This window comes from Filicampus tigris, chromosome 6 (assembly GCF_054856515.1).
Source record: "Filicampus tigris isolate MCC_2025a chromosome 6, RoL_Ftig_1.0, whole genome shotgun sequence".
Lineage (NCBI taxonomy): Eukaryota > Metazoa > Chordata > Actinopteri > Syngnathiformes > Syngnathidae > Filicampus > Filicampus tigris.
In genome coordinates this window covers 17,840,845-17,861,834 of record NC_141222.1, presented here as the reverse complement: position 1 = coordinate 17,861,834, position 20,990 = coordinate 17,840,845, and the positions used below count along the sequence as shown (strand labels likewise).

Here is a 20,990-nt window from a genome sequence, read left to right as displayed (position 1 = left end):
TCTCTGTGTGCCCTGCGATTGGCTGGCAACCAATTCAGGGTGTCCCCCGCCTACTGCCCAAAGACAGCTGGGATAGGCTCCAGCACGCCCCGCGACCCTTGTGAGGATAAGCGGTACAGATAATGGATGGATGGATGGATATATATATATATATATATATATATATATATTTTTTTTTTTTTAAATTGCTGATTATCCACAAGACGGCCTGGTCTATATCCCCTGCGAATAGCCAAAGTTGACAATGTGAACGCTCTATATTGTAGATTTTCACATATCCCCGGTGGGCCTGCAATGGGGGTTCACTGTATTCACTCAATTGGACACTTCAAGGCAGATGGATTTTTTTCATACCTTGTTTTGACTTGCAGGTCAGCTGTCTACCATGTGAGGCGCACTCACTTGGGAATATCACAACCTTCCTGGATAGACTAAACACCCTCCTGCAAGCGATGGCTCAATGAATGCCGATCAAATGCCACAAGATGCAAATTTATAATATACTGTATATAAACTAAAATGTCCTTATATGTGGAGGTGGAGAAAAAGTAAACTTACAGTACACTATGAAATTTTATGCGAACAACTGAAATCCTACAATAAAACAGTCAAACTTGCAAGATCTTCCTATTTCTCAAACCTCATTACAGTCAATAAAAACAAGCCCAGAGTTCTCTTCTCCACCTTTGCAGACCACTTCAGAAGTAAAATCGATGACATAAGATCCAGGATTTTAGCCCGTCAAAACACAAGTTTTAATAAACCTGGACAATCATATTTACATGAGGAAACACTGGAAAGTTTTGCCCTGGTTGATGCAAGGACATTTGGTTGAGTTTTCTCCCAGGTAAACCCAACAACCTGCCTTTTGGATCCAATTCCCACATTTCTTTTTAAGACATTTTATGGATTTTTTGAGGAACAAATTTTAAATAGTCAATTGCTCTCTTCAGACGGGCGTCTTCCCCGCTGCCTTTAAAACGGCGGTGGTGAACCCCCTTCTGAAGAAGAGCAATTCTGACCCGAGCGTTTTTAATAATTACAGACCTGTATCCAACTTACCGTTTTTAAGTAAGATTTTAGAAAAACTGGTTTTCATCCAGTTGAATCATTTTTTAAACACAAATAATATTTTGGAGGAATATCAATTTGGTTTTAGGATGAAGCACAGTACGGAGACTGCTCTTTTAAGGATTTTAAATGATATTAGGTGCACTGCAGACGTGAGAAAACTCACAGTCTTGGTGCTACTGGATCTAAGCGCTGCTTTTGATACAGTAGATCACCAAATTTTATTAAATAGACTTAAAAATCTCGTGGGAATCTCCGGTACTGTTTTTAACTGGTTTTATTCCTATCTCGCAGACCGATATTTCTTTGTAAGTATGGATACTTGTTCCTCCAAAACCCATGAAATTAAATGTGGGGTTCCCCAAGGTTCGATTTTAGGCCCCCTACTTTTTAATCTTTATATCCTTCCCCTTGGGGATGTCATCAGGGGACACGGCATCAGCTTTCACAGCTATGCTGATGACACGCAGCTGTATATTGCCGTGTCTCCTGATGACACAGGACCCATTGATACCCTTTTAAATTGCATTTTAGATATCAAGTCATGGATGGCAGATCATTTCCTACAGCTCAATCAGGACAAAACTGAGGTTTTAGTTATCGGTCCCGAAGGTCAGAGAGAGAAGCTTTTACCAAAACTACACATTTTTAATCCCTCACATTGTGTGAATAACCTTGGCGTCATTTTTGACTCTGAGCTCAGTTTTATTCCTCATATTAAAAATGCAACCAAGATTGGTTTTTATCACCTTAAGAATATCGCCAGAGTCCGCCCGTTTCTCTCTCAGACTAACACGGAAGTGCTGATGCATGCTTTTATTTCCTGTCGTTTAGATTACTGTAATGCCCTGCTCTCTGGCCTCCCGAAAAAGAGCATTTCACCACTGCAACTACTGCAGAATTCAGCCGCTCGGGTGTTGACGAGAACCAGAGGGCGGGAGCACATTACGCCAGTTTTGAAATTGCTGCATTGGCTCCCTGTGTGTTTCAGGATCGATTTCAAGGTACTTTTATTAGTTTATAAATGTGTTACTGGTCTTGGGCCATCTTATTTATCTGATTTGCTTTTATCATACCAACCCTCGCGGATCCTGAGGTCCTCTGGCGCCGGCCTTTTATTTATTCCAGGGGTGAGGACCAAAATGCATGGCGAGGCTGCATTCAGCCATTTTGGTCCTCACCTTTGGAATAGCCTGCCAGAGGACGTCAGGTCTGCAGAGACTGTTGATATTTTTAAAAGGAAGCTCAAGACACACCTTTTTAGTTTGGCTTTTCACAACTTTTAAATAATTTATCTTTTCTTTTGATTGAAGATTATTTTTTTTATCTCATCTTACTGATTCTAGTTCTTAGACTATACTACTGTTCTGTCTTTTAGTTTTGTTGCTCTCTGCCGTTGTCAGCTTTTAGCTCCAGTGTTTCCTCATGGGGGAGCCTCCGCTTTGAGGGAGGGGTGGCTGCCCTTCCCGCGGGGGCTGTCATCACAGGGACTCCTTGGGTCTGGGTGGCCGGCGGCCTCTACACTTTGTGTGGGGTCCGCTTGTCTAATCCGGGCCTCTATGGTGGTGGCGCCCCTGTGGCCGTGGGCTGTCGTTCCCCTCGGGTACCCTTTCCTCATATGGTTTCTCTGTGCCTTGTCATGTCTTTTTAACACATTTTATCAGGTTGTTCACTTTGTGTGGGTGTGTGTGAATGATTGCTGATGTACTAATGGATATCTGTCTTGGGTTTGTTGGGAGGGAGGGCATGAACAGATTTTTTTTTTTTTCTTCTAATTATCAATTTATTTATTTTTTATTATTTTTTTTTTTTATGTTTTGCTTTGAATGTTTTAAAGCACTTTGAGTTGCATTTTTATGTATCAAAAGTGCTATATAAATAAAATGTGATCGATTGATGTATAGTGAGGTCCACATGCTTTTGGACAATGACAGTGTTGCAAACATTTCAAAGCACAGAAAAAAGAAAAATCATAAATTTACTAAATAAAATAAACTTGTCATTTTATGATGATAAAGCCGTACTGCTACAATAAAAAGTGGATATTTAATTTATAAGAAAAAAATCATCTTTTTCCCATGAATAAAATGTTGATTTTAATAAAAAAAAAAAGAAATTAGCATGGATAAAACCTTTAAATTACAAGACGTACTCAAGAAAAAAATGGGAATAAATTTGGAATTCATCAGAATAATAAATTCCGACATTAAAGTTGTAATTGAAAAAAAAAAAAAAAAAATCTTCCAATAATAAAGTCATCGTCACAAGGCAAAGTTTTAACCAACAAGAAAAAAAATTGTAGTTTTAAAGTTTTAATTGTCCAAGAAAAATAGCCGAAAATCTTAACGGTAAAAGTACGTCTGAGAAAACGGAACGTTACAGGAATGAAGTCAAAAGAAAATCTTGTCATGAGAATAAAGTGTTAATTCACAAAAATGGAAATAAAAGTCGTAATTTATAAGGAAAATGTACAAGAAAAAACAATGTTTCGAAAACAGATATTGGAGTGTTAAAGAATAAAGTTGTCATTTTACGAGAATAAGAATACGAGAAAATGTTAATGTTATGAGAAACAGTCGTAACTTACAAGAATCCAGAGTAACATTAGTTATTTTATGAGACAAACTCGTGATTTTCAAGAGAAATACCGCAATGTTACAAGAATAGTCATAATTTAAGAGCCAAATGTTGTTTTGTTTTTTCACAAAAAGAAAGACGTTACAAAGAATAAAGTGATTTATGAGAAAGACACAATGTTATGAAAATAATTAGATGATGTTATAAGAAAAATGTGCAATTACATGAACATTTGGTAATGTTAAAACTAATTTTTACAAAACAACAGGAATACATCAAAGAAATAATTTAACCCAATTTTATTTTTCCAGTCTGTGTGCCTGTTAATTTTGTGGATTTCACTGATTATATACTTTATCCAGCGCCTGTATTCATCCCATCATTCTGATAGTTTGCTTTTATTCCATCCAATGATTTCTTCAAAAACAACAACAAAAAAAACCACCTGTGATTGTCCAACTACTTGTGCACTAAGTATACACGTGTGAATAACTTCTGATTGTGTTTTTTACTATTATAAATAATGCCTTGTAGCTTGATATGAATGAAATGTGTGATGTATTCTAACAGTTTGAGATGTAGCAAGGTGTGTCAATGCTAGGCAATATTTGACCATGAACATAAACTAATTGTTCAGCAGCCATGAATGCACTGTATAAATTGACAGATTGAAATGAATGTTATTGGCCCAAAATATGCTAATGTAAAGAAATGAATGTAACAAGTCCAAATATGCTGATAGAGTATAGTACAGTGAACCCCTGCTTATCTCGAAGAATACATTCCAGACCCACTCACACCATAAAAACAGGTGGATCAAAAATAGCCCAAATTGTGTCAAAAATGGACCGATCCAACTTTTTTGGCTTAACAACTCAAAAAGTTGTGTCAAATGAATAACCCGCAAAACTCACAGAAATTAGCATCACTTACATACAACGTAAGCCTTGTGACGTGAAGGATGAACGGCGCTATCGAGGGGGTTCACTGTACCTCACTGGTTTGAAGGCCCGTTGTGTATGTGACACAAGCAATGTTTCCCATAAACAATGGGCCACTGAACAGCCTCCATCAACCCTCATCGGTCGGAGGCTTCTGCTAAATGTTTCTTTGCGCTCCTCTCGCATCGGTTTTGTTTGATCGGTCATGTCGTGTTTGCCTCGGTGTGCGCAGGCTGAAGTGTGAAAGTGTTACAATGGAGGTTTTGTAAATGAAATATGTCAACAATTCTTCATCCTCTGGCTATTTTGACAAAAGCACGCCACAGAATCAAAATGTGAACAGCACGATGAAGACGACTGTTGAAATCTCAGTTTTAACTGAACAGGGCGGGAAATGTATTCTCTTCAATGTGGTCCGTTCGTGTCTCAAACATCTGTTTGACTTTTGCCATTTAGCAAAATTTTTGTTTTGTTAGAGAACAGCAAGTTGTGTAAAAAGTACTGAAACATTGAACAGATGGATTCAAATGTTTACAGAAAGTCAAATCAAGTTCACCGGTTCATCTTGAAATTCCACCCCAAAGTAAAATGTCCCTTTAAAAAGGTGCTTCTTTCAAGATGAAAAGTGATTTTTCCCATTCTGGGTTGAAGTTGACAGATCGCTAACTTAACGCTGATACACAAAACAAAATGTAAACACACAATATTGACAAGTATATATTCTTTATCCTCTGTGAAAAATGTCTAACACTGAGCAGTTGTGACCGTCTTCTTTTGTGTATGCGTGAATGTATATGTTATACTGCTCCCTGGTGGCTATTTATTACTCTGTTTTACAATACTGTAGAGTTATTTTTCTTATTAAAAACATGTTAACACATTTTTTGTTGGGGTTTTATAGGGGATGGGAATCATTTAACGGCATTTCCATTCTTTTCAGTGGGGAAGGAAGGTTTGCGATACGCGTGGTCATGAAACAAATGAAACTCGTCGAATATGCTGGGGTTCACTCTCTTATCCAGTTGCAATCTAATACAAGCTTATAAAGACAGGACAAGCAAATGGAAAGATGGTTTTATTTGTTCGAAGGAAAAAAAAATGACATCATTTTGTACAATACAGGGGTTAAACCCCTTGTTTCAGTGTAGAAAAAAAATAAATAATATTTGTTGTACAGTATTATGAAATGACACGTATGACATGTCCAGCCGCACGTAGGATGTCTGGACAGATGTTTTCAAATGTTTTCAGAAACCTTATCAGCAAACACCAGGCGGCAATTCATCTACAAAAACAGGAAATGGTCAAGTGTCCACTTTTCCGTATGAGCCCTCCGGGGGCCGGTAAACTTTTGGGAAAGCAATCAGTTGCAACATGTTGAAGGCGTACTTCCTGCAGCCGATGTTCTTCTCCACGTTTTCCATTCGGCAGCCTTCTCTGACGGTCAAAACAACAATAGTCACGACAGGGAAAATTCTAATTCGAGTCAAAATGTGCTGTCTGAGGTCCTGCGCGGTTTTGCTACTTTGCTACTTAGAATTCAAATTTGGTATTAAAAAAAAAAAAAAAAAGAGCTATAAAACCATGCTGCAACAAAACTCAAATCTACAGTACTGGTCTATCATTGCAATAAATTTAAACTAATGATGAACATTGTAATGTACGACAATACTTTTACAATATTTTCAAATTAAAATAAGGCACAATTCCTAAGAAAAATAATGTTATCTCTAAATGTAATTAAGAAAACAATATGTCATTGCAAGAGCTGGGCATTTTACTAAATATTTGCGGTCCGTTTATTGCCTACAGCCGGAATACCCTTCCGCCGTCCGTCTCTCCAACTTTTTGTCCATCCGGAATAAATAGTAATCGCCTCCAGGCCGGTCAACCAAGATTTTGACGGGCTTCCGTTAGCGTTTCTGACTAAGAACTTTGACAAACTACCACTCTGAATACTGAAATGCCCGCGGCAGGGGCGGAGCCAGAACAAGGCGAATGGGTGGACCTGGAAAAATCAGGGTGGGGCCTGACTATTTCTCTGACTGAGCACAATCCTCCTGTCCCGACACATCGTGTATTCAAATAGAATGACAAACTGAATAATATGAAGTTGAGATCTTCCTGAGACAACCATAATCATGCCATTCTTAATATTCAATCAAATTAAAAACACCACGAAACACAAATTCAAAAATAATTGAATAATTTACTAAATTTTTAAAAGTCTCTATTTTTTCATGAATCTCATTTTTTGAGAAGTCTGTCAATCTGGATGGGCCCCTGGCCCCCGCACTCACACACTATGGAAATGCTCTCACGTTTACACAAACAAACACACATTTCACACAACTGGAACACTTCCCACATAAACACCTGGCACATTCACACACTACTGAAAAATGTTTTGAATTCCTCAGAAAGCTCTCACATAATTTACTGCAACCAAATTTCAGTGGTGTGTGCGAGCGGTAAGACGAAGAAAAAGAACGGTGAGCACGGATGCCGAAGAGAGTGATCGAAGGCGTGGTAGTTGTCAGCAGCTTTATTGATACTTTGCCAGCAGAAAAACCAGACTTAAAATGAGCCAGACGACCAGCAGGTGGGAGCTGACGAGCAGCAGGGCGATGGGGTAAAAGTGACGCGACGTCGGTTTGCTCTCGGCCGCCGCGCCCGCCTCGGGGTCCTCCCAGCGCCCCAACTCTCCGTGGGACAGCCGACTGAGGGAGGGAGGGAAAGACGCACCCCCCGCCCCCGATCGCGGGCAGAAAGAGGGAGAGAGAGAGAGAGAGAGAGAGCCAAACAAGGCAGGTTAGTGAGAGACTTTCAGCCCGGGAAGATGAAGAGAACACGCAAGAGAGGAAGACGAGGCGCGGAGGGTGGTAGAAATGAGAGGAAATGGGAGGACTGCGACATGGAGGGGGGAAGGCGGCATTCGGGATGCACCTGCCTACCTGCCCGCCTACTATTCAACTGACCTTCCAATTTACCTACTGACCACCCACTGTCCTACCTACCTGGAAAGACCCACCTCCATTCCTACCCAACCTAGCTAGCTAAATCCAAATGTCACAATATGATCATATCACGATATGAATCTCGCGGTACGATAATTAACACAATCTTGTGGGGAGGTTGGCGATATATCAAAATATCACGATATTGTACAAAAAACAACAACCAAAAAAAGGAGCTCATAGTAAAAAAATAAATGAATAAATAAATTTAAAAAAATCACAATATTGTATTTTTGTACATAACAGCATTCACAAAGAAATATAGGCTTGGCCAGTCATGCGTTTCTATGGCGATTAGCGTGGGTCTTAAACATAGGTGGCATCGAATTAAACTGCACTTATTAAGTAACCACCAGAGGGTGCTGGAACTTCACAAATGGAAAACATCTTGGGCTTTTGAACAGATTTGCTACTATTAACATCGTGACATGACTACGACGATATATCGTGGCAATTTTAGTATCGCGATGTCACGATATTGCCGATATTGTGACATCCCTACTACCTACCGCTGCTTGTCCCTCCCTCCCCATCGACCCACTCATCTACCAACCAATTTGATTTTTTTTTGTACCAGGTAAAACTAGGAACATTTGCCCTTGGTGTCCAATAATTTGTTCTACAAGTGTGGTAGATCATTACGTTGAGGAACAGAAATCGATTCCTACCTTCCCACCAATCTACTATCTCCACACCTTGACTTTTACATGCTGTGCCTTTATCGTTTTGGACTTGGTACAGCTCGAAACAGTTACCTGTGAGTCAACTGGAACCCTATTTCTGACAGTTCACCTACCCACCTATCCATCCATAGTCTCAGGAAAAGATACATTGCGGTTTTCTTTTGGGACACAAAGCTCGTCACTGGAGGATTCTGCTGTCGTGCACTCAACCTCAACCTTATCATCTTGAGAACACGCCTGAACTTTTGTGGTGCTGGTAATCACAGAAGCAGTTACTCTGGAGTCAACTGCACCCTTATTGCGGATAGTGGCTCGGCCTACCTACCCACAGACAGAAAGCAGTAAATAGAAAGCACATTTTTGTACCATCAGGCATACAGAGTTTGTCGCGGGGCTTGCACCCTTGAGGACTTGGCTTTTGGAACCATGACACCGCTGACTTCAAGATACCACATAGCTAAAGAAAAACTTACCTTGGTGTCTACTCTACCTCTATTGCCGACAATGGACTTACCTACTTACAGTTTTAGGTGAAAAATACACGATTGCACCTCAAGGTATAGTACAAGAACATCCTTTCTGGACCAAGAAACGGTAACCTTGGAGTCTTAAAATTTGTCCTAGGTGGTGAGGGGGAGAAACTGGTTTCCCCACATCATTGCAAATACTGTACCTGGTATAGATAGAGTGACCTCTGAGTCAATAGGCAGTACTAGAGTGTACATCAAACCCTCAAGGGAAAAAAGCGGATGACTTATTTGACCAAAACCAGTGCACCTTTAATTCCAATGGCGAGCGCAGGTGTTGCAGAATCGCTGTTCGCCATTGAGGTCCTGGATGCCGCGCATGACGACATGCCAACCAGTCAAGCAGGTCTTAATCACTGACCTACTTTCGTACTGTATCATTATGTTTTATAACTTTGTGTTGAATAAGTATTGTCATCTTACCGGAACGCATGCGAGCCACGCGTTGGATCAAAGCACATTCCAGCATGCCGAGGCTCAGAGTACACAAACATAAGCGCAATGTCGTTGAAAACAAAAACGCTTGTTTTGAACCCTCTTATCTCTCAGTTTGGACTTTTTACATATTTGCAGGAAAAAAAACTTGATGAACCTGAACAGTCCTAATCGTTTTTTTGTTGTTGTTAGGTATTGCTCGGGACGTGTATCCATGGAAGCAATCATGTATGTGTGCGTGTGCGGTGATAGTGGAATGCAACAAGCGGGGGGTGGTGGTGGTGGTGGTGGGGGTGGGGGGGTACAGTGTGCGTGCGCCGGTGTATGGACACAAACGTCACTCATGTTAAAGGGTCAGTTCAACTAAATGTATTCAAGGTTACTTTCACATTGCTTGTACCACAAAATATTATGTAACTCCCAAAAAACGCTGCAATGTAAATGCCAGGCCAGTAGGTGGCAGTGCCACTTTCAGGTCTAATCCCAAACGCCCCCTTTAAATAGTCAATTTCACTTCAAGACACTTTTTTCAAATGTTTGTGTTGTCAGGCATTATGTTTTCATATGAAAGAACACTTTTTTTACATTAAAATTAGATCCACTCAGTTTAGCAACATTTTGAGAAACTGCTGGGGCTAAAGCCCCATGATTAAAAACAGCTTTTGACCAAAAATTGGTTTGACAAAGTCCCATTATTGAGAATACGGCATACTGAGGACATTGCAAGATCGTAACCTCGCATTTAAAGTCCAAATCTCACAATGGATTGTCAAAGTAAGAAGAGAACGATCAATAATAATCCTAATTCTAGTTTTTTCAAATTTTTTTTTTCATAAGAAAGATACAAAAGTGCGGTTGAAGTTTTTGAACGGTATTTCTCAGTAATTAGCAAAGACAACACTCCCCACCCCCACTGCACCCCCCAAACTTTGACTGCAAGCGTCCAGTAAGTGTCAATCATCTCGCTCGTATACTCGGTTCAGTTTTGGATCGCGCAGGAAGTTTGTTCAGGTACGATGCCTTGGGAAAGGCCCGCGTTTCGGAAAAATTCCACAACCAAAACGGCCGACCAGGTGAGCATACTACACTGTAAATTCGTTTTTGATTTTCCTGCGTCTGACTTTGTGTCAATCAGTCAATATTTCCTAACACTTCAGGAGGCTATTTCGTAATCCTACCACACTTTATGACCAAAATGTCGTTAATCCCTCGGGTACATTGATTGCCAAAGGTGTGGTACCACTTGTATGCAGACTAGTTCTTGTAGTATGTAGTAAATCTTCATAATGTTACAGTGGCTTCAAGTTTTTTTTTTTTTTTTTTTAATCCAGTGAAGTGTATTTGTTAAATACAGTTTAGTTGTAATGAACTTTTATGTGCAAGACATTTTAATTGAATCATTTAAATTGAAAGTGGTTTAGATGAAATGACCCTTTAATCTGGGCTGATTCCATTGTTTTGGACGAGCAAAAATCAGCAGCGACACCATTGAGGTGTGTTGGAAGGCTTTACCTCCGCATGCAGTCCAGCGCACGGATGAAGAAGTCCTTGCTGAGCTGGTGCTCGTCACGCAGCAGGGCGCACTGCTCCAGCGTGACGGACATGGACGTTCGGTCTTTGGCACTTTTGCAGCTGGTGAACCTGATGCCGTTCAGGCGTCGGCAAATCTGGACAAACATGGCGAAATAAGACAGTTTGTTCAATAGCTCAACCGGGCTGGGAAAACTTTAGAGTTAAAGGGCTACATTTGATTTTTAAAATGAACCGCCAAACCACTACTTTTAAATGAAGTTCCTCTACTCATGTCAACATAATAATAGGTGCAAAGCACAACTTTTTTCTAAATGTAGCTCCTCAACTGGTTATAACAGTTTCAAGACACTAAGATAGCAGCTAAGCGCTACCTTTGTCTAAATGAAGCTCCTCAACTGACTTCAACATTGTTCCTTGGCACGGAAATGTCACACGATAGCAGCAAAGCACTACTTTAGTCTAAATGAAGCTCCTCAACTTATTTTAACAGTTTCGAGACACTAAGATAGCAGCAAAGCACTACTTTTGTGTAAATGAAGCTCAAATTATCCCAACATAGTTTCTTGACACCAAGAAAGTGGCAAAGCACTAATTATGTCTAAATGAAACTTCTGAACTCATTTTAACAGTCCTTTGGCACCAAGATGCAACAAGGTGACGATTAAGTACTATTCATGTACAAATAAAGCTTCTCAGTTTGTTTCGGCATAGTTCCTTGGCATCAAGACGCCACAAGACCACAATAAAGCACTTCCTTTGTCTAAATTAAGCTCCTCAACTGACTTCAACATTGGTCTTTGGCCCAAAGATGCCACAAGATAATGGCAAAGCACTACTTTTATCTAAATGGAGCTCCCCAATTCACTTGGTCCCTTGGCACCAAGATGCAGCAACCTGGCAACAAAGCACTACTTTTGCCTAAATAAATAACAACCCATTTCAACATACTGTAGTTCCTTTGCACCGATAGTGGCAAACCTCTAGTTTTATCTAAATAAAGCTCAACTGACTTCAAAAACGTTCCTTTGCACCAAAATGCCACAAGATGCTATCATGTCATACGGCATTTTTGGGGAATACATTCTCCATTTTTCAGCAAATAACGGAGGATAGTTTCCTCCCCCCCCAAAAATCTGTCAACACGTGTATTCTCCAAAGCTCGACCGCAGATATGCAGACGTGCACTGTAAGACAAGATGTTACCGTATAGATCAACCGATGCGTCATGCATTTTTGCAAGTCCAGATGCGTGGCTTATGCAACGCAAGGCCATTTTGTTTACACGTCCGAGTGGGAAATTTATATTCCCCAAAGGCGGAGCGAGACGATCAGTCCTCACCGCCGCGGCGCTCCACAGAATCTCCACATTCTTTCTCCGCTTAGCGACTACATTCTGGCCCAGGGTTTCAAGTAGTTCCTTGATGTCGGTCTGGCTTTGGAAACACGGTAGACCTGTTTTCCACAACGCGGGAGAAAAAAAAAAAAAAAGAAATAAAAAAAAAGAAATAAGCAAGCAGAGTGAGACTTTCTCTCGTGGTCGGTCAGACCACACCTTTGTGATAACGACTGGACCAACTCACATTCACGTGGCACCTTTTCGCTCAATGTTTTGTAATAACACTCCAGCGTTTCAAAGTTCTTCTGGTTGATCCTCTCCTGAAGGGAAATGTCTCCAAACCTGCGGACAAAGTGAAAGCCATTGGAGAGTCTGGATGGTTTTTTAACAGTGGATCTCAAACTGGGTTCACGGGGGTCTGCGAGCCGTAGCTGGCAAGAAATTCTGATGTCATATCATCATAAAGTGGTGCATAACAACGGAGTCAGGCACACCAATAAATTAAACCAATACAAATATATCTACACCCAACTATTTGAGAAGGACTGCTTTATGATCAACTTGTCTTGGAAAAAAAATGCAATTGGACATTTCGGTTTACACGTAGTAGTTGAATTGGTGTTTGAATTATGAGGGGGTCCTTGGAAAAAAAACAGGAGGAGAAAATCAAGACGTGTGAGCAGCTCAAAGCGTTGAAATGCGATGGGCGCTGACCTCTCGGCGATGGTTTGCTGCTCGTTGATGCCCACGTTAAAAAGCACCGGAAACACGCGCAGAGGTCGGCCCTCCTTGATTTCTTCTGGCATGTTCTGGAAGGCGGGGCCTGGCAGCGGGACCTCCACGGTGAAGTGGTCCCTGAGGACAACCGCAATGCCAAAGTTAAGCATCAGTCACTACAGGGGACGATGTTTGAAAGCCGTTTCCTTCCGGGGGCAATCGAAAGCAGCTTTCATTATCGATGGATTCACACTGGCTTCCTTGCAGTGGAAGGACAATACCAGGTGGTGGCAGTAACGGTTTGGCGTTTGACAAAGATTTGGGCACAGAGTTTTTGAATAAATGTCCACTGTAGTGACTAGGGGTGTAACGGTACACGTGGGTGTATTAATACGTTTCGGTATGGCATGTTCGGTTCGGTCCGCTTGCGTTGGGTTCGCTCCACTTATTAGCGCGAGCTTACGCACGGGCGCTATTGACTGTTGCATGCGGGAGACGAGAGTGGCGGCACAAACAGTGAGAGCCAGAGCTCGAAGGATTCTCAGCGACACACAAATCTGACCACAACACAGATAACCCAATTCGTTACAATATGCTGTTCAACATTCAAAGATTTCAATGCCTAAAAAGTGTATACAATTTCATAAAGGCTTTTTCATTTTTTTCATTATCATCTTTTTTTAAATATAGTTTGCAATAATTGTAACTGTTATTGTATGAATTGAAGTGTATACATGTACTGTAGTGTCTTAATAATATACAAAATTAAGAGATCTTGTTAGTGTATTTTTTATTCCGGTGTAATTCTTTAGAATATCACCTGAATGGCTCGCTTTTATTTATTTTCCCCCCAAAATCTACCATATACTTGTCATCTTTTCAAAATAAACATATTAAAAAAAACGTTTTTTTTTTGTACCGAAAATATACCGAACCGAAGTTTCCCAAAAAACGAACCGAAACGTGATTTAGCGTACCGTTACACCACAAGTAGTGACTGATGTGCAACTTGGACATCAATATTCATGCATATTGTATACAAGGTAGCAACTTTCGACTAAATGTACACGAGAGTGACGGATGTGCGCAAGTCTCACCGTCTGCCTCGCACCACAGGCTGAAGGTCGCTGAGGTGGTCCGTCCTGGCCTGGGTCACCTTGAACACGACACTCTGGAGGTCTGCCACGCCCACCTCCATGTCCTCCAGCATGCCGATCTCTTCGCCTTGGGACAGTTGCCATGTTAGCACGATAACTCAGAAAAAAAACAAAAAAAACACTACTGTACTGTGCTCCTACATTGTAATTTGCAGAGGTGGGCATTCCGTCTGATCAACGGACCTGTCCGTCTATCTGTCACTGACGGACACCCGTTTTGCTGATGTTAAAATGATAGGCAGGGAAACTTTAAAAAAATAGATGGATTAAGCATAGACGGAAGTAGACTTTTCTCCGTCTATGTAATCATAAATAACCTGGTCAAGTCCAAACGGACCTCACAGTCCATTATTGACGGGCACCCATTTTGCTGAAGAGAGACGGAAGCGCGAGCCAGACTGCATTGACTGTATATGTACAGCAGGTGGCTGTATGCACCAAAGACAATCATTAGTTTCTCAGGCAGACCCTCCATTATCCAAACCGCTTATCTAAGAAGTAATATAGTACCAGTTTACTTTGAATACAGAGAGAGTTTTACAGAGAAGATCTTATGAGTTAGGTTTTACATTTCTACTTTTATCTTTGGAAAGAGTGGTGTTAGGAGGTTGTGAAACTTTATTTTTCAGGCCCACATTTTATTTCACAAGGCGGCAGTAATGCACCAAAAGTTGTTTGCCAAAAGACAGAAGACGATGAAGTAGAAGAAAATCAAGACCACTAGGATTGCGCCTTTGGCAACAATGTGGCAGAGGATTCTGGTAGGTAAGATAAGCAAAACATGTGCGTAAGTGTCGAGCTGTTTGAGCAGCAACCCGACACATTATGATGTACATAGTGCACTCCATCTACCATGGTAATCAAATCGGTTCAGACGGATGGCTAGTTTTTTCATCTGTTGGACCTTTTTTACTGGCGGACCTTTGACGTTTACTGCTGGAAACGCGGTTAAAATAACACGATGGACTGAAAGACAGACAAGAACAGTTTGGTTCGGCTAGAAAAATTGACGGATCGACGGACGGGCACCGCAGGCTGCTGATGTTTGACGAATGACGGACCGGCAAACTTTCGTGAAATGCCCACGTCCGATAATTTGATGAATTGTGGTTCCAAACTCACTGTAGGTGCTGAGCAGGCTTTCGAACTGGGCCAGAAGGCCAACCAGGTGAAGCTGCCTCAGGAAGCCTTTGTCCTGCATTCCTGCGTACACGCGCATGACGAAACCACACGCCAACACTGCCAGCTGGTACGCACACATACAAACACACACGTCCTTTTAGTGACATGTTGACGATAGGAACTCCCTCATAAAGGCATTCTTATCTATCTTATCATATAATTCTACATGTTATTTTTGCATTCAAACATTCAAAGGTAGACCTGGACATCATCTATCAGTCTATAACTAGACGTAATGGAGCAAGTAAGTAAGTAAGTACGGACTCTGAAAATGCACTTGACTTATTTGTAATTGGTTGGACATGTTCACGAACGCGCACGCGCACACGCACACGCACACACACACACACACACACACACACACACACACACACACACACACACACACACACACACTAGAGCTGCGTGTCACCAAAACACCGGGGGTGTCCTTCTTACCTTTAAAAAGTATACCATGTGCTGATAACGCACAGGCCAGTGAACGGCTTTTACAGCTCAAGAGGGAATGAGTTCAACGTCCCCTCGTGATAATTCCACTATTTTCCCTTAAGTGGGTTTGAGTGGATGATCATTGGTCACTAAGATATGTAAGAGGATATAAAGCAATAACTTAATATAAATACAGTAGTTTATTTTAACAATAAAAAAGAGATTACAGTACATCTCACATTGACCTGGCCTTCAAGAGAGGCTACATGCCGCCCCCTGCAAAGGAGCGGGTGCACGCCTCATCGGTTCATTTTATTTCATTCATTTTTTAGTTTTAATTACTTGACATCCACTTTATTTGTTCGTGTGTAGTTTGATATCTATATATATATATATATATATATATATATACATATATATTTGAAATTTGATCAAGGATTATATTTAATCGTATTTGTTCTTAATTAAGTGGAATTCATTTGTATTCACGCTTAATTACATTTATATCAATGTTTAATCATTTAGTTTACATTAGACTTTGCATCATTGTACTGTATTTTAACTCAATTTGAGTCATCCCTATTTTCTTCCCTGTTTTTTTATCCACATCAATTTTATGATTCTTGTTTGATTTAATTTAGTACACACGTCAAATGTATTTTTTATTCATTTCATTCGATTTCATTTGTTTCATCAAATAAATTTACGTGCATTTTATTCATATTTATTTTTTTCCGTTTTTGTTTCATCCACATTTGATTTAACTTGATTTAATTTACATTTAAAATGTTCCCTACTTTATTGTGATCACGCTTTGTTACGCTTTATTTGTGTTTGTGCATTTTGCTTTGCTCACATTCAATGAATGAATTTCATACCATTATCTTTACTGTACTACCGCCACATACAGTATACTGTAATTCAATTTACTTGAATCCGTTATAAATATAGATATATATTTTATATTATTATCATGATTACTACTGTTAGAATTAGTAGTAGTGGTATTCGTATTATTATTGTTGTTGTTTTGACTTACAGCCTGACTAAAGACGACGTCCCTCCTCTGCTGTAGTAGGAAACCCTGCGGGATGCTGCAGGCGGCCTCCTGCAAGAGCACAAAGGTGACGGCTCTCTTGGCCTTGTCCACCACCTGTGTGACGCACTCCTTCAACCTGGCCACCAGGGGGCACAGCTGCTCCCGCCAGTCACCTGCTGTACCAACATTGGAAAATAGGAAGAGCTCCAATGACAATTTTCTAGTTGCAGTCTTAAGCGTTGACCCACTGGCACAGATAGAGAGCAAGACATCTCTTCCTGTTTTCTAGGACATCTGGCGTCTCAAGGGCGACTTTTTATACTGCATCAGAATGTATAATAGATGAGTCACACTTAACGGCAGGTCATTAAACGCACCATGAAATTGTCTTCGTGGAAAGGACGCATCGTCGATGAAAAGACTTTGTAAAACAAGACAGAATGAAATGGCATCAGCAGACTTCATTGACTCGTGCAGGGGGTGTCATTGTGTACCCCGACCTCCCCATTACAACCCTTTTATCTGAATCAAGGTTATTAGAAAACAAAAAAAAAAACAAAATAAATTAAAATTGACAATTTTGCTTAGGAAAATAAAAATGCCTTAAAAAAAAAAGTAATACTAACTGAAACATCTTACATTTATAAACTAATGAAAACTTTAATTACAGCAAAAATGTCAATTTTCATCTTTGTCACTTCACATACATTTTAAATGTATTTATTTCGGTATTGCTGTACATCCGTACAGAAGAAGGAAGGTCAAACAGTCGTTTGAGATTTGTAGTTGATTTTACTTTATTACACAATACTTTGTGACATTTTTTTTATTTTATTTTACACTCGCCAAATACTTTATATATTACAAAAAACTAAACCTAATACTAACAATAATAAAACCTAAACTAAAACAAAGCATTTTTGAAAAAATAAAAAATAAAACTTGCTGTAAAAACAAAATAACTGAATTAAAAAAATAAGTCAAAATGAAATAAAAACGAATTAAAACTCCAAAACTACTATAACCCTGCTCTGAATAAAATGACTTCTTATCTTTTACAAAGTATACACCATTTTGCCATTTTCCTCAGAAATTACAACTTAAGTCTTATACTATATTATTTGCTGCAAAAAAAAAAAAAACTTTTACTCATCTAAACTTTTCCCATGTAAAATAATTCCAAAATTGCATTAAGACTTAAAAAACAAAAATCGGTAACATTATATTGTAAACATTACATGAAACCAATAGTCACCACTTTTTCTCAGAAACAAAAGTGGAGCGCTGTAAACTCTGCCAAGCAACAAGTAACCCAAATTTGAAATGATCCTGATCTATGTAGCTTGCCTGTTTTAATGAAAACATTATGATATTTTATAATGAATCAAAAATGATCTCTATTGTTTGTATGATTTGAGAGATCAAATTTTAGGTTTGCAGACAAGGCTTATTTATATGCGGTAATTCTCTTAGTTATCAAGAGGGGGCAGTGTTGTATCGATGATGTCCCCCTCCAGCCGAAACACATCAGCACGCACACACACTGCGAGCGTTGAAGGAGCTCTGGAAATGGCCAAATGATACTAAAATGGCCAACTTCACAACAACAGGGCAGGTTTCCTGAGTCTTTTCAGTCATGGCTTTATAAGATTTTTTTTTTTGGTCAGTCTGCTTCTGTTAGATATGTCTACCAAATGTCACATTGCCAAGTAAAACTGACTTTTGGGGCTGTATTTAAAAAAAAATACCGGGATGGAATCAATCCAATTTTAGCAGCACATTCTCAGGCCGAAAATTGTTGTATTGTAATTTTCCAAACAAATATTTCCCTTACCGGGGTTGTGTGAGGTGATGACATCAGCGAGTTGTTGCTGCTCGCCACCGCGTTCCTGCTTGCTGCGGTCGTCCTGGTCGGCCAGCTGGTCTACCATGGCGATGACGCAGTTGAGACGCTTGGCCACGCTGGCCCAGACTCTGTCCTGAAAAAAATCCAACAATCACACACTGCACACTCACTACGCTAACCAACCAGCCAATACATCAACAGGAAGAAAGCCCACACCACTCCAAACAACAAGGACGAGAGAAAATGGATCATGTGGTCAAGGTTTCCAGTAAAATGCTCCAAGTCGCTCTCATAGAAAAACATTGCCCTTGGAAAGAAAATGTGACAATGAAAACAATTTGCGCACAAGTTGTTATTTTCATCACAACTTCACTGTCATGAAAAAAAAAAAAAAATCCAAGGCATTATGTATACTGTACCATTAAGCACAGTGAAGACGTATACAAAATATGGCACAAGAGTGACATTACCAAGAACTGGACATCAGGTGTTATGACTGCACCAAATTTTATAGTTTATAGTTTAAAAATAACTATAATTATAATGAAAATGTCCTTCATTTCTGTTTTTGTCAATATCATACATGAGCTTGCAGGGTTCATTTGAAATTTTTTTATTTCAGTATTCCTGTTCGGACGTTCAGAAGACGGATGGTCGAACGGTCATTTGGGAATTGTAAAATTAAAGGAAACTAAAACTAAGCATTTTCCCACCCAAAAAAAAACAAACTGGAAAAAAAACCTAACTTGCTCTAAGAGCTAATTAAAACTAACTGAATTCCAAAAACAAAAGTCAAAATGAAATAAAAACTACCGGTAACTATGGATAAAAATTCAAAGCGATTTTCACCCTGACGCACAAATGGTGCCGTTATGATGTAAATAGCAATTGTTTTATCCAAGAGAGATTATATTTACAACCCTAGGGTTCCATCAAGCCTGCTTCAGTCGTATAATGTGTCAAACGTGTTTTTAAAAGTGGAGAACAGATGTGACCACTTTGCATCTACAATGACGGCACCATTATGTTGGCACCCGTATATAACATATACATACTACTGAACCAGGAAATCGTGTTGCCGCACAGTAAAATGCAAACAAAAAAAGCCACTTGCCCATTCCTCTTCGTCGTACTCTTTGTGGTGCGGGATGGAGTCTTCGCCTCGCCTCAGGCCCTGCGTTGCGTCCACGTTGTTGCACGATGTGGCCTCGTCGACAGATGGCGGCGAGGGCGACGCCGTCCGGACGGGACTCTGGTTTCGCTCGCCGCCCTTCTGGTTCTTGGACACGTAGCCGGGCTGGGCAGCGTGCAGTGCCAACAGGGCGCACTTGACCAATTCATCCTTGAGCGTGTGGACAAATTGCTCCGTCTGCAGCCAGTAAGAGACGAGGCGGTGGGAAAAGACAAACAGCTGGTGTTAGTGCATCACTTTAGCCAAAAGGCAATGTCGGAGGAAGCGGGAGCGACAGAGTGAGATGGAGGGAGGCCTTAAAGCAAGAGCCTCAGTCATTCAGGTCATGGCAATCCGCAAAAAAGATAAATGTACACAATTGGACTCTTCTGGTTTGCTGAACACATTTCATCCTTTACACCAAAAGGCTTTATCAGTCAGTTCATCACCTAAATTGTAGGTGGGGAGTACCCCTACTTATAACGGCTGACTGATTCAATCAGCCAACATTAGATACTGTATTTTAAAAATGGCCGACCTTTTCGCTGATTTTTAATTTTCACACATTAGCACGTTCCAACGGTCAATAAAAAACAATAATGACATTCAAACATTCCTCTGCCCCAAAAAATTGTCAAAAAAAACAAATCGCCCGATTTTTTTCTCTGCTCCTATTTACTAGGGCCCGACCGATTTAATTGGCCAATATTAGCCATTTTAAAAATTGATTTTATTTGCCAAATGTTTTTTTAAACACATTAACACATTACAATATGACAATAATAATGGCATTCAAACATCCGCCCCCGCCCAAAAAAACATCGTCCGATTTTCTTCTCTGTTGTAAAATTAAAGCGGATGTCAAGCAAAACATTTTCTTTGCAATCATACAATATATGCATTTCCCATCATGTGTTAGTAGGGATCTCACAATATTGGTAATATCGTGATATTAAAATTACCACGATATATCGTCGTCGTCATGTCACGATATTAATAGCAGCAAGTCTGTTTAAAAGCCCAGGTTGTTTTCCATTTGTGCAGTTCCAGCACCCTTTGGTGGTTAGTTTATTATTGCAGTTTAATTTGATGCCACCTACGTTTAATATGTGTTAGCATTGCATTAAACTAGCAGACTAAAGTCTACTTTGTGTTTGTTACACCTAAAGTCTAATTCTCCTCTCGTACTTTTATGTTTATTTTGAAAGTAAATCAACTGGGAGTGGCATTACACAGCTTGAAAATCCTCTTTTTGAAGAACGGTTCACTATTCCGCAGTTGTTTCTATTGTGACGTGTTGAGTGGAACTTCACACTGAAAATTTTGTGC

The 20,990-nt window shown here is 40.0% G+C and overlaps 2 protein-coding genes across 14 annotated transcripts in view; one reads left to right on the top strand and one right to left on the bottom strand.

Annotated features, from left to right (window-relative positions):
- Positions 1-5,469, top strand: part of LOC147146049 (uncharacterized) — a 15,800-nt gene extending 10,331 nt beyond the window's left edge. For 2 of the 3 annotated variants that reach the window (XM_086032483.1, XM_086032480.1), the window contains exon 6: positions 372-5,469. In XM_086032483.1, the coding sequence (XP_085888609.1) occupies positions 372-464 (93 nt within the window). In that variant the 3' untranslated portion in view covers positions 465-5,469. The remainder of the gene's footprint in view (positions 1-371) is intronic. The other variant, XM_086032482.1, reaches the window with a different exon arrangement.
- Positions 5,470-5,647: 178 nt separating this feature from the next.
- The window catches only part of inpp4b (inositol polyphosphate-4-phosphatase type II B), a 191,256-nt gene continuing 175,913 nt past the window's right edge, over positions 5,648-20,990 (bottom strand). For 9 of the 11 annotated variants that reach the window (XM_086032471.1, XM_086032469.1, XM_086032473.1 and 6 more), the window contains 10 exons: positions 19,605-19,859; positions 18,479-18,623; positions 16,645-16,820; positions 15,117-15,240; positions 13,935-14,061; positions 12,835-12,975; positions 12,365-12,462; positions 12,124-12,236; positions 10,764-10,918; positions 7,120-7,309 (listed from right to left, as the gene is read on the bottom strand). In XM_086032471.1, the coding sequence (XP_085888597.1) occupies positions 7,135-7,309; positions 10,764-10,918; positions 12,124-12,236; positions 12,365-12,462; positions 12,835-12,975; positions 13,935-14,061; positions 15,117-15,240; positions 16,645-16,820; positions 18,479-18,623; positions 19,605-19,859 (1,509 nt within the window). In that variant the 3' untranslated portion in view covers positions 7,120-7,134. Of the gene's footprint in view, positions 6,027-7,119; positions 7,310-10,763; positions 10,919-12,123; positions 12,237-12,364; positions 12,463-12,834; positions 12,976-13,934; positions 14,062-15,116; positions 15,241-16,644; positions 16,821-18,478; positions 18,624-19,604; positions 19,860-20,990 lie in introns of those variants that run through there. The other 2 variants (XM_086032472.1, XM_086032470.1) reach the window with 2 other exon arrangements.